The sequence below is a fragment of the Lepus europaeus genome, chromosome 16, assembly GCF_033115175.1.
Source record: "Lepus europaeus isolate LE1 chromosome 16, mLepTim1.pri, whole genome shotgun sequence".
Classification (NCBI taxonomy): domain Eukaryota; kingdom Metazoa; phylum Chordata; class Mammalia; order Lagomorpha; family Leporidae; genus Lepus; species Lepus europaeus.
In genome coordinates, this window is record NC_084842.1 from 74099596 (window position 1) to 74112943 (window position 13348).

The following is a 13348-nucleotide window of genomic DNA, read 5'->3' on the forward strand; positions in this document are numbered from 1 at the left end:
TAATTGAGTTAACATCCATTATACCAATTAGACTGTTTTCTTTTTAGCTTAATGTCATTGCAAATAGTGAAACAGACAAGAATTTGGCAAATAAGATAATAACAGCTTTGTGATAACATCATTTCACATGTGCTCATACTTCATCGGTATTTAACATTAATTGAAACTGCGTTGAAGTGCAGACAGGTTGGAGCTCTAGATTGTTGGTGGTGGCCTCTCTTCTCCCTCCAGCCTCCTTGTGACCATCTGCAGTCTGCCACAGTCATGGCGGTAACTCCCACCCTCGGGTGCCGGGATAGCCCTGATCCCATTTAGTTCTCTCCACCGTTTGACAGACACGGTGGGAGCTGTGTTTGGTAGATGAGAACCAAAGGTCCAAAAACCATGCCGTGTGAAGCAGCAACTAACTGGTGAGGCTAGAACCCGAGTGCTTGTTTCTTACTAAACGTCCCCTGTCCTTCTTCGTCTCCATGACACATGCATTCTATTTGGGCAATGAATATTCCCAAAGCCTCTTAAGAGAGAATTTTCCCATTTCTCAGCTTTGATCTGTGTGTTTCTATCTATTTCCATTGCTGTAATCTGTATAGTTGGAATTACATGGTGCAGTGAGATTATAAACTTTGTGTTCCTGTCTTTAGGCCGAGTGGCAATAGGTATAATCGTGATAAATGTAATCAAATTAAATAAGTATTCTTCAGTGATCTGTTTTCATTAGGTCTGCAACCTTTCTGTAAATAATGGTCAACATTTCTTGCAAAGAAATTATACCTGCAAGTGTTCCATTCTTAATGCGAAAACGGCTAAATCTGAGCTGACTTGGTCTGCATGGAACTCTTTACTTATCCCAGGGAAACTATATTATGATTTAGTGACTTTTTTTTTTTTTAAGGAATCTCAGATTGGATTCCTATTTTTTGAAGATTTATTTTTTATTTATTTGAAATTCCGAGTTACATAGAGAAAAGAGAGAAAGAGAGATATCTTCCATCTGCTGGTTCACTTCCCAAATGGCCTCAACTGCCAGGACTGGGCCAGGAGCCAGGAGTTTCTTCCAGGCACTTGGACCGTCTTCCACTGCTTTCCCAGGCACATTAGCAGGGAGCTGGATCAGCAGTGGAGCAGCAGGGACTCAAACCAGCTCCCACATGAAGTGCCTGTGTCACAGGTGGTGGCTTTACCTGCTACCACAGTGGCAGCCTCTGCTGGACCTTGGAGGATATTTTAGGAGCCCTAAAAGTAATAGCCATGGATTTATAGCTCATGTCCTTCAGTGATCTGGGGCTTTTGATGATATTTTTTGTTGGTGTTACAAATTAGAACTGGTGGGGAAGGCCTCTTTTGACTTTTAGAAAACATGGATGTTTCCTGTGTAGCCCTTTTACAAAATGCTAAGTAAGGGGCCGGAGCTGTGGGGCAGCAGGTAGAGCCCCAGCTTGCAGTGCTGTCGTCCCATATGGGTGCCGATTCAAGTCCTGTCTGCTCCACTTCCGATCCAGCTCCCTGCTGTTGTGCCTGGGCAGGCAGCAGTGGACTGCTCAAGTCCTTGGGCCTCTGCACCCACGTGGGAGACCCAGAGAAAGCTCCTTGCTCCTGGCTTCAGATCAGCTCAGCTCTAGCCATTGCGGCTGTTTTGGGGGGTGAAACAGCAGATGGGGGACTTTTGTCTCTCTCTCTCTCTGCCTCTGCCTCGCTCTGTCTGTAACTCTACCTCTCAAGTAAACAAACAAAAAAAATAGAAAAAAGAAAATGTTAATTTTTAAGCATTTAGATTTATTTATTAGATTTATTTATTTAGATTTAAGCATTTAGATTTATTCTTACTATACCTTCCCAGAGAGGCATGCTTTGTTTCCAAGTAATTCTCCATTCACAATAAAATAATTTTATGAATTTAATAGTGCTTAGGTTTTAATAAATGCCCATTATAACACACTTTATCAGGATTTTGAGCTTCTAATGAATCGATCTGTTTATGGTTTTTCTCTTTGCATGCCTCATTATGTATTTAAAAGAAATTTATATGCTGAGTAGAGATTTACTAGATTACCAAATGAGTATATAATAAACTTTGTTTCCAAGTCAAGTTATATTTATAAGCGAGAATAGCAGAAACCTTTTAAGGCATTTTCTTAGGCAAAATATTTCTACCAGATATTTTCTTGGCGTCTTCCTTTTAAAAGTAATATTTAAAGTACATTCATCCAACATATTTATGGATATCCAGTGTGTTCCAACAGTGTTCTAAGTCCAGCGGTTAAATAATCCTAAAGTCAGTCATTTGCTTAAATAGAGTCTTATGGTTGATAAAAATGTTGTATGCATTTTGTTAATTTCGCAAACATTGAGCAGTTTTTATCAAATACAAGTGCTGGAAAGTATTAATGAGGGGAGACACACCCCCACTCCTCTTCCAAATAGGTGACTGCAGTGACTTCTCTTTCTGTAGTCAGAGACCTGAGAGCTGCTTCGCGTCACAGATGTCCCCAGAAAGAAGGGGCACAGAGCTGCTAATGCCAGAACATCGGGAGATGTATTTCTTCATCCACGCAAACTGTATTTTAAAGACTCTGTGCTATGTGTACAGTTTTTCTCCTAGCTTCCCACCTTTCTCATTATGAACCATTCTCTCCATTGCCAGCAAGATTATCTCATTAAAAGTCAAATTGGATGAGTTCAAGAGCTTTGCCACACAGGAGCAGAGTGGAACATTTCAGCTGTACTGGCCTGTGCAGCATGCACAGTGGAATAAAAAAAGCAGAGAACTCAAAAATTAATAAGCTCAGTGTGGCTGAATCATTGCTTGTGGTAGAGGAGTGTCAGGCGATGAATGCGAGAAGTAGATTTTAGTCAAATTATTTGGTAGACTTAGGATCTGGGAGCAGTAATCACACATTGCAGAATCAGGTGTTATTTAAACTGGAACAACGTGATCAGATTTGTTTCTCAAAGGAAAACTCTCTTGGCAGTGTGAAGATTGGATTCAAGGGAGGGAGATTGGTGGCCAAGAGAATGACTTTGTAATATATTGTTAAAATAAGATTTTTGTTTTAAAGACAGTTAATTGTTTGCCTCCTTGGTGTACAGAGTTTTTTGATTGAATGCTGAATAATTTATGATTTAAAACGCCCCAATAAATAAATGTGATATTCAGCGGTCTGTCAGCATTTTCATTTGTTCCTATTAATATTTTTCTACACGTGTTTCTGAGCCTTCTGGAAACTGTTGCTAAAGTGTGTTTGCTGAATCTGAACTTCTGTTGTCTTTGCATAATTTTGTTCTTTTGTTGTTTTGAATCTAACATTACCTTAAAGTTCCATTAGCCCACATAAATTACACTCACATTTGTGATACGCTGCCTTTGCTCTCTTTTGCCGTATCGTTGTAAAATTGATGGAAAGAGTGATTCCTGAGATTCTTACCTGTTTAGTGCCATCTCCTTCAGCAGTATGTTAGGGGAAAGATAGCTTTGCTATTTGAAATGTGATCCTGTTTACTTCTTTAACTCCTACAAATGCAGTTTGCATTGCTGTTGATTTTAGGCTTCTTTTGATCTGTGTTCAGACGCTTCACTTAACTGATTAGTGATGCTGGCCCTTCACTTCTTACTCTTTGAAAAACGTGTTCAGCAGATGATGAGAGGACTTCCACTATTCTGTGACCCATTGCTCTGATTTCTGCCTACTAACGTGGCCATTTTTTTTTTCCCCCTATCTGCTTTCAGAACACCATCGTGGAGGCCTCTATTCAGCTCCCGCCTTCCCTTTTCTCACCAAAGCAAAAAAGAGAGGTGCGGCCAACCGATGACTCGCTCTATAAGCTTCAACTCATTGCATTCCGCAATGGAAAGCTGTTTCCAGCCACTGGGAATTCAACAAACTTGGCTGACGATGGAAAGCGGCGTTCTGTCGTGACCCCCGTGATTCTCACCAAAATAGGTTTGTACGTGGCTTATGTTACCCTGTGGTCACTGGGCATCATGGCTGCGGAGCTCACCGATCCTAAAAATGCTTTTTCCTGTGCTTTCTCATTTTAATGAGTCACTAGTGGGGAAAAAAATATCCCATAGAGTACCCATTAGCGTGTACGTTGACATTTAATTGTCTACAAAATTTGTTTCAGAATATTTTTATTTCCTCTTTTCTCCAGATGGTATGAATGTGGATACCCACCACATCCCTGTTAATGTGACCCTGCGTCGAATCGCACACGGAGCAGATGCTGTCGCCGCCCAGTGGGATTTCGATTTGCTGAATGGACAAGGAGGCTGGAAGTCAGATGGGTGCCATATTCTCTACTCGGATGAAAACATCACTACGATTCAGTGCTACTCCCTGAGTAACTATGCGGTTTTAATGGTATGGCAGTTGTTAACTTATGCACAAACACTGAGTATTCTAAGTTTTCCCTATGCATAGTTCAGCTCAAGTGAGGAATTATATATGTGTGTGTGTGTGTATGTGCACATATATATATAGATGGCTCCTTTTTTTTTTTTTTTTTTTTTTTTTTTTTTTTTTTTTTTGACAGGCAGAGTGGACAGTGAGAGAGAGACAGAGAGAAAGGTCTTCCGTTGCCGTTGGTTCACCCTCCAATGGCCGGTGCGCTGCGGCCTGCGCACCGCGCTGATCCGGTGGCAGGAGCCAGGTGCTTATCCTGGTCTCCCATGGGGTGCAGGGCCCAAGCACTTGGGCCATCCTCCACTGCACTCCCTGGCCACAGCAGAGAGCTGGCCTGGAAGAGGGGCAACCGGGACAGGATCGGTGCCCCGACCAGGACTAGAACCCGGTGTGCCGACGCCGCAAGGCGGAGGATTAGCCTAATGAGCCGCGGCGCCGGCTGCTCCTTTCAGTTATATAAGAAACAATGCTTTATATGATTCTGACTTTCCGGGATAGTTGAGTTACTACCAAGTGAAATGTGTGAGATTGAATTTAGCATAGGATTTCTCTGTATACTTTGTAAGTGAATCAGTTCAGTACTAGACTTTGACTATTTAAAACATGGAGACATTTTGGATTTATGCCATCTACTGTCAATCCAGAAAGAGTGACTCACTTGCCCAAGGGTACAGAGTGAGCAGTAAAGGAAAATTTTCTTGCTTTGGTGTCTAGTGCCTTTACATTGTAATTATTTTAAGCTCTTTTTGAAGTTAGAATTAATGGGGATAATTTCAGTTTTGTCACCTGAACTGATAGTATTGACATAAATAATATCTTTTAATGCCAATCAGAGTAATTCTGTTTTCTTGTTTACCATTGTAAACAGCCTTCAAATCTTTATGGTAAAATAACTAGTAATTAATGTACATAAATAGGTCTTTTTAATAGATAATGAATAATTTCTAAACAGATTATTATAAAACCATTATAAGTATAATTATTTTGAAATAGTAACATCATGGACTATTTTTGGAGTATAATGTTGAATTTAAAAGACATTTCCCAGAAGTGGTCTGAAGTTAATCTAGAAAACTTATGAGGTTTTTTATTTCTGTTTCCAGCTTTGAATCTGGTATCTAGAAGCTACTTTAATGAATGACTAAATAATCTGGGAATACAATGTACATTGTGTGAATTTTTTTTTTTTTTTTCAGAAAGCAAAATGACATTTGCTTTAGAAATGATCTTGAAGTAAGCCTGAATTATAATAAATTTCCTTCAACTCTTTCTTGGTTTTCTTTGCTCCTCAACTTCCTACAGCTTACCCCTGCACAGTCAGGCTGACAGAGACATGGATGGATTATTTAACAAGGCCTGAGGATTATCTTTTCAGTGACATCATTAAGCATTGTGTACAACTGAAAGCAATACACTTGAACTTGCCCTCTGCCCCACTGACACTGGATGAAATCTATCCTAGTTAGACTCAGCTGCATTTGCATAAGTCATTTATTCTTCCAAGCTTAATGTTGATCATTTATGGTTCTCTTCACAAATGGAGGGTGTCTGATTTCTAACAGTTTGAGTCTGGTTTCTGTGAGATCACATTTTAATATTTTAGAGTTGGTTTTTAAAGCATGAATCGATCGTTAAAATGTGAGATATTTTCTTTCAGTGTAAAAACATTTTTTCACTCAGGTTTTGAGTATAAAGTTACAAACTATGATGTACTGAAGGCAAAATAATAGAGATACAGCATTTTTATATGATAGTTACCTAGGAAAAGTTGTATAAAATAAATGAAACAGGACACACAAACACACACACACACATGGCTATTTATCAGCTCCACTGTGATGCTGCACCTTGTGAAATTTCTATTTTCGTTTAATACCAGTTTAAAGCATCTATTTTTGAACTTCCGAGCTGTTCTGCTAAACTATTTAAATTAGTTTAATCCTTTTCTAGAAGGAATAAGCTATTCTTTTATCTTTCAGACTTTTAATCTTTTAAAAAATGTAATACACAATTCTTTAAAGCTAAAATACAGTACTAAGATATTTTCTATTTCAAAATATTCTTTCCCTGTTCTTAGATGTTACTTTGCCACCTAGAGGTGGCAAAGTGAACTGTATCTGAAATTAACAAAATTATAATAATATATGGGAGTTTTTAGGGTTGATAAGGTAAATGTAGACTTAAATTATACACACTCAAATAATTAAAATTAGGTCTAAAGTAGAAGAAATATACTTAAAATTAGAAATCAGTATATTTTATTCTTTAAACTAAACTTTAGAAATATTTGTTTATCTGACATGTAGTGTTACAAAGAGAGTGAGGCAGAGGCAGAGAGAAAGTTCTTCCACCCACTGGTTCACTCTGCAAAAGGTTGCAATGGACAGAGCTGAACTAAGCTGAAACCAGGAGCCAGGAGCTTCACCCGGGTCTCCCACGTGGGTTTAGGGGCCCAAGCACTTGGGCCATCTTTCACTGCCTTCACAGACATAATTAGCAGAGAGCTGGATCAGAAGTGGAGCAGCCAGCACACAACTGGATGCCTATATGAAATGACAGTGGCTCAACTCACTGTACCGTGACACCGGCCTCTTTTTGAATAATAAAATCCTGTTTTTCTTGAACAATATTATAATGTGTTATTTTATATAGTAAGTTGAAATTCTTATTTGAGAAGTAGTCTGGAAAGCTTTTCCTGATTTTTTTTTTTTAAGAATTTTCTATTCAAAACATGAGCATAAAGAATGTTTTTGCAGTGGACAACCTAGTTTGGTTTCGGTGTACATCTTGCTGTACTCAGGGGTTTCTACAGTCTCAGTGGGAACCAGAGGAAGAAGCCCACTGGAAATTGTGTTTCTTGAATAATATGATCAGAAATAATCAATTTGGGATGAAGATTCACAAAAATGGGGTTAGTAAGGGGGAAAAAGCAACTTAATTAGAAAGTACTATAACAGGGTCAAATTAGTGGTACTTAAAATTCTGTTCAGTAACAGTAATGAAGATAAAATAATCTGTACACCGTGATTCTCCTTTAGTTATTATTCAACTATAAATAGGAAACTGATGACGTTTTCAAATTTGGGTAAAATGAACTGGATGAGAGTAGACTTCATTTTCACTTACTCTGTCACTGACTACAAATGCTAGTCGTGTTTCTGTTTAAAAAATTGTAAAATAGCTTCCACGTTCATGTGGATCATAGGCAGCTGCTGTTATTGCTTGCGTCTTGTTGAAGAGATTTTCTTGTGTTTTGAAATAAAATGAATGCTTAGCCAGGTTTCACCATTCGTGCATAAGCATTTTCACTGTATAATATTCCACTCATGCTTTCGTGCATAGAGCAGGTATCTGCTCTTCTCAAAGGTGCCTACCATGCTGTGTTTTTACACTGTGATTAGTGATGTTCTTGTGACACCATTACAAAGCCTCTGTTAGTTTACTACTACAATTGAAAATAATTTGATCCTCATTTTAGTTCTTTAACTTGTTTCCTGTCCTGATACCTCAGGCTTCTAAATTATCTTAAATTGCCTTTATTCTTTTGAACTGCCCAACCTAGCCAGGTGCAGTGGTTTTATTTTTATTTTTCCAAGGCTGTACAGCTAAGAACGGTTTTAAAATTTTTTAATGGTTCTATTTTTAAAAGATCAGTAAGTACTTGCAAAATAGCCAGACTTTGCCTTTTGACCCACAAAGTCTAAAGTATTTGCTCTCTGTTATCTAGTCTTTTTTTTTTTTAAATCAGGAGTGCTCTGTATTTCCCTGTGTGGCAGAGGTGTTTGTGTCTTTCTTCTTTCTTGGAATTTTAAGAGTTACCATCCTCTGTTGAAGCATCCAGTTTCTTTTTCATTCTGTATCACAGGCATTTGGGCTTTTTTGTTTTTGAAAGATTTATTTTATGTATTTGATTGGAATGGCAGATTCATGGGGTGTGAGGGGTAGGGAGATCTTCATCAGCTCTTTTACTCCCCAAATGTCTGCAACAGCTGAGGCAGGGCCAGGCTGAAGCCAGGAACCAGGAACTCCATAGTGGTGCCCATTGTGGGTGGTAGGGGCCCTTGGGCCATCTTCTGACGCTTTTCTAGGAACATTAGCAGAGAGCTGGAATGGCAGCAGAGCAGCTGGCACCCAAACCAGTGCTCCCATGTGGGATGCTGCCATCCCAGGTGGCAACTTAACTCACTGCAGCCCTTACATTTGGCTTGTTTTTTTTTTTTTTTTTTAGATGTTTTTACTTTTAATTGACACGTAATTACTGTATGTATTTATGGGTGCAGTGTGGCAATTCAGTATGTACTTGATTTTTGAAAAATGCTGATTTCATTTGTATATTATATACAGTCTATTTTGAGGACTTAATGGCACCTGGTTTGGTATTTTATTAGCTAATACCCTGCTCCCTGTTTTGTTACTCTCTGCCAAGGACTGTGGGAAGCAGTTTTCTCCGCCCTCCTTCTGCCCCTCCCTGCACCCTGCAGAATGACTGGTGAGGTTGCATTTTATGGCAAGCTAATTGCCCCAAATCGTAGAGCTTGTAAGTGACACCATGTTATGGAATATTTCTTACAGGACTTTAAAACTAGCAGCACATGCAAGGAGTCCTCAGACTCAGTCCTAGATATTGAAAGTTTATCCCCAATTATTAATTCTCCACTGGAATGGCAGCTTTTCATAGAAACTGGGGTGAAATGCCTCTACTTTCATTAGTATCTAACTGGCTTTCAGTGCCCCCAATTTTTTAATTTTCCTAGTAATATTCTAGAGTTTTAGCAGAATTTCAATGCTTTGAGGCCACAAACCACAGACTGATACTGTAGGTGTCATGCTAGGGCGGTTTGCTCAGAATTGGTCATGATGGGCCTGTCTCTTGTGTTTTTTTCCCTTATGTGTGCTTGCTCTGCAGACTGAGCCCTCCCAGGCCTAGGGCTGCGCTCTGCCTGTCCTCTGCATCTCTGGTACTTAGCACTCTGCTTGGCCGTGGTGGGCACCCAAGCAGTATTTGTCAGGTAGAGAGAGGAATCCTCAAGTGTGAGGTTCATGGGAATGGGGTGGGGCATTGCTTTTGGAGTTTACTTCCCCATGCTCTGTCTCTGACTTCCCAGTTTCTGTACTTTTTGTCATTAACCGATCATCTTTTCTTAAAGAGGGAGGTTTGTTAAAGTATCCTGATAGGATCTTTTTAGATACATAATTGTATGGTCGGCTTCCTTTTCTTCCTAAGGAACTTCCTCCCCTGCTCTCTTGAGGCCTTCTTCTGTGGTCTGTTTTTGTCTGTCCCGTTTTTTTCATCGAGCTTTCCTTGTTTTAGCTATTTTCTCGAGCTTCCTGATGAATGTGTATCTACTGTGAACTCCTCGCTGTACTCAGTCATCATTTTACGTCTTTTAAGAGTCAGTGCAGAAAGAGAATTTGGCTAAGGGACATGGGAAATCTGTAGCTCTGGCTCCCATATCCCTAGTTTTTTATTATGGCAGCTGTGCCAGCAGGCAGGTGCCTGGAACCTACCATAGTTCTTTATGACAACAGTAGCATGAAGATGTCCACTTGCATTTTAGCGAGACAGTGGCTACACTGTGGTTCGATCACAGAATAGGTAGTCAGGTTACTTTGGACTTAATTCTCACTGCATGGAACTTCCCTGTGCCTCTGTTTTAAGAACTACGAAGTCAGGCTAATAATGGACCTACTTTAAGCATTGCTCTATGAAGCTGGATCTAGGAAAGGCCTGATTATGGTAAATGCTGCGCAAGTGACTTGCTATTACTGTTTATTGATTTTTGAGCTCTTCTGGCTGTTCATCTTTGCCCATGACCATGCTACACTTACCAACATTAAACTTTGTGATAGGATTGCACGTCCATCTCCCTTCTGACTTAGCTCCACAAGGGCAGGAACCTTGTGTTGGTGTTGTATCTCCCTGGCCTTACACAGTGTTTGATTCTTTCATGTTTGTGGAAGTAGGAGTTGAACTTGACTGCCAGTGGGCAAACTTTGTTGACTTGGAGATGCCGCGCTCTCTTGTGCCTTCTCATCTGGCCCTGCCTGCAGTGACTCAAAGGGGGAGTCTGTGGTTGCCGCTTCTGAGTCACCCACATGTGGGCAGCTGTTCTCTCCCTCCATGGCACTCATGGAGAGTCAGTATTCAGACTGAGGACGTAGATTGTCTGGTTTAGAACAAGAGTATACTGTAAGCAGTTAACACAGTGGAAGGTAGGAAGGCAGAGTGGCGTATGAGGAAAATAGCACTAGACATCAGTCCTTGAATAAAACGAAGAGATAGGAGGGCCGGAGAGTTTTGTTTATCGGTGTGTTTTAGTCACTTAAGAAAATGTTAATAGTGAAGTGTCCAGCACCATTCTGCTAGCGTGATTCTTTCTGTTTGCTTTTAGGATTTGACAGGCTCTGAACTTTATACCCAGGTGGCCAGCCTCCTGCACCCTGTGGTTTACACGACTGCTGTCATTCTCCTCTTATGTCTCTTGGCTGTCATTGTCAGCTACATATACCATCACAGGTAAGAAGTCCAGTTTGGCAAATCTGTTTGTGTGCACTATGATTTGAAGGGCCTCAGTTCACATTTAATTAGGATAATCTTACCACGAGTACTTGAGAGTACATACAAACCTTCTTAATTTCCTACCATTAGAAACGCAATTAGCACACGAGATGGTGAATCCGTCCCCTTTGGCCTCCAGCTAGTTTGCTGGGTTTGTGTCCAGAAAATAACGTCATGGGTATACAATGGTAGCCGGGGGTGGTGGTCATAGGAGCGTCAGAGTGTGTAGGAAGTCTAGGTTGCTTACCGCAGAGGCACCTGTATAGGTGAGTCTAAGTATAAGGCTCTGCTAGTATTTTAATGAGAATTTTTGCCTGTTGTAATGTTCTTTATTTACTGATGGCTATTTAAAGAAAGCTTGTGGCATTTAAGCATGGAATATAGTTTTCATTAATTGGAGGCAAAGCTACAGAAACTTTATTTTATGGTAGGAAATAAAGAACTAAAAGAATTTGCTGAGCAAAATTCACTTTACAAAAGGTTTTGCTAGAATGTATTTTCCTATTTAAGCCGGACACATGTGACATTTCTTGACATTTAGTTAAGAAACAAAAGGAGATTTTGATACAAGGAAAGATTCCGGCATTTCCTGTGAAAAGCTGGGAAGAAAGTCATCGGGCATTTAGACCGCGTTACCATAGTAAGTCAAGCAGAAGACCCACTGATGCTTGGAAAGGGCTGGGTGGCCAGGCAGGCAATCTGCTCTGAGATGGCGAAGTAGCCAAGCCCACAGTCTGCTCTGAGATGGCAAAGTAGCCAAGCCCACAGTTTCCAGTGGTGGAGAACGCGCATGGCCTTGCCTGGATTCATAAACAAGTAGTCTTTGTTAATACATCAAGTTTTGTTAGGAGACTGTAGTGAGTTAAATGATTCCTCAAGTCCTGCATGTATGTTATGTGAGTATATGCTTGTTAAATAAGGTATTTAAATGTCAATTTAAACTTATTTAAATTTGGCCATTTGCACAGGTGGAATTAGCTTATAGGTGGACATCATAATGTCTCACCTCAAATATACTAGACTGACTATTAATCCCCTCTCCTCTCCCTCCCTCTTTAACAGTTTGATTAGGATCAGTCTCAAGAGCTGGCACATGCTCGTGAACTTGTGCTTTCATATTTTTCTGACCTGTGTGGTCTTTGTGGGAGGAATAACTCAAACCAGAAATGCCAGCGTCTGCCAAGCAGTAAGTTAAAGCGGAAAAAATGGAAATGGAAAAAAATGTTGACACTAGGAAATAATTTCATATGTTTCATTAAAGCCTTTTCTTTTGAGCTAAACCTAATGTCCGTGACTTGAACGGTTTACCAGTATACTTCACATCATTCCATAGCTGAGTACGTAACTTCAACAGCTTGCTCCCTTTTCACTGTGCATTCAGGTACTCATTATGTCTGCTGCAGTACCTAACATGTAATTTAAGAAATTTGTGAAGTCCTGACTTTTTACTAAAAAATGGTATTTTCAGATAATAGAATTTAAAAAATTAGTTCACTCACTGATAAAAGCATTAGAATTTACAACAGGTTTTACTGTAAGATGTAGCAATAAAAAAACTTACCAGGCCGGCGCCGCGGCTCACTAGGCTAATCCTCTGCCTTGCGGCGCCGGCACACCGGGTTCTAGTCCCGGTCGGGGCACCAATCCTGTCCCGGTTGCCCCTCTTCCAGGCCAGCTCTCTGCTGTGGCCAGGGAGTGCAGTGGAGGATGGTCCAAGTGCTTGGGCCCTGCACCCCCATGGGAGACCAGGATAAGCACCTGGATCCTGCCATCGGATCAGCGCGGTGCGCCGGCCGCAGTGCGCCGGCCGCAGCGCGCCAGCCGTGGCGCACCAGCCGCGGCGGCCATTGGAGGGTGAACCAACGGCAAAGGAAGACCTTTCTCTCTGTCTCTCTCTCTCACTGTCCACTCTGCCTGTCAAAAAAAAAAAAAACAAAACAAAACAAAAAAAACTTACCAGGTTTGATAAATATGAAGAATTAAACTATATTCAACTCTTTCCAAATAAATTCTTATATGTGTAGTCTTAGTATTTCAATATAAGAAACTGAAACTCTTCTTATAGATGAGTAGCAAATAGGCAATATTTCATGTCGGTTTATGTGTTGTTTTCCGTATGCTTGGTAGCATAGGTGTAACACAGTAATTAAGGATCATGCTCCTGGATTTGGGTTTCCCTTCTACCATTTGTCAGCTGTGTTTCTGTGGGCAGTTGATTGAACTCGTATTCATTGTTGTTCTTTTCAAATTGTGTTTACAAATGCATAACATAAGATGTACCCTCCTGACTTTTCAGTAGAGTGTACAATGTTAACTGTAAGCACAGCATTGCATAGCAGTTCTCTCCACGTTTTCTTCTCATGTGAGTGATTCTTTGTTCCCATTGAAG

General features: G+C 40.4%; 1 protein-coding gene across 1 annotated transcript in view; it reads left to right on the top strand.

Annotated features, from left to right (window-relative positions):
* Nucleotides 1-13348, top strand: part of ADGRA3 (adhesion G protein-coupled receptor A3) — a 136962-nt gene that overhangs the window by 108048 nt on the left and 15566 nt on the right. Inside the window, exons 13-16 of the mRNA XM_062213349.1 lie at nucleotides 3725-3938; nucleotides 4150-4358; nucleotides 10793-10917; nucleotides 12022-12145. Coding sequence (XP_062069333.1) covers nucleotides 3725-3938; nucleotides 4150-4358; nucleotides 10793-10917; nucleotides 12022-12145 — 672 coding nt within the window. The remainder of the gene's footprint in view (nucleotides 1-3724; nucleotides 3939-4149; nucleotides 4359-10792; nucleotides 10918-12021; nucleotides 12146-13348) is intronic.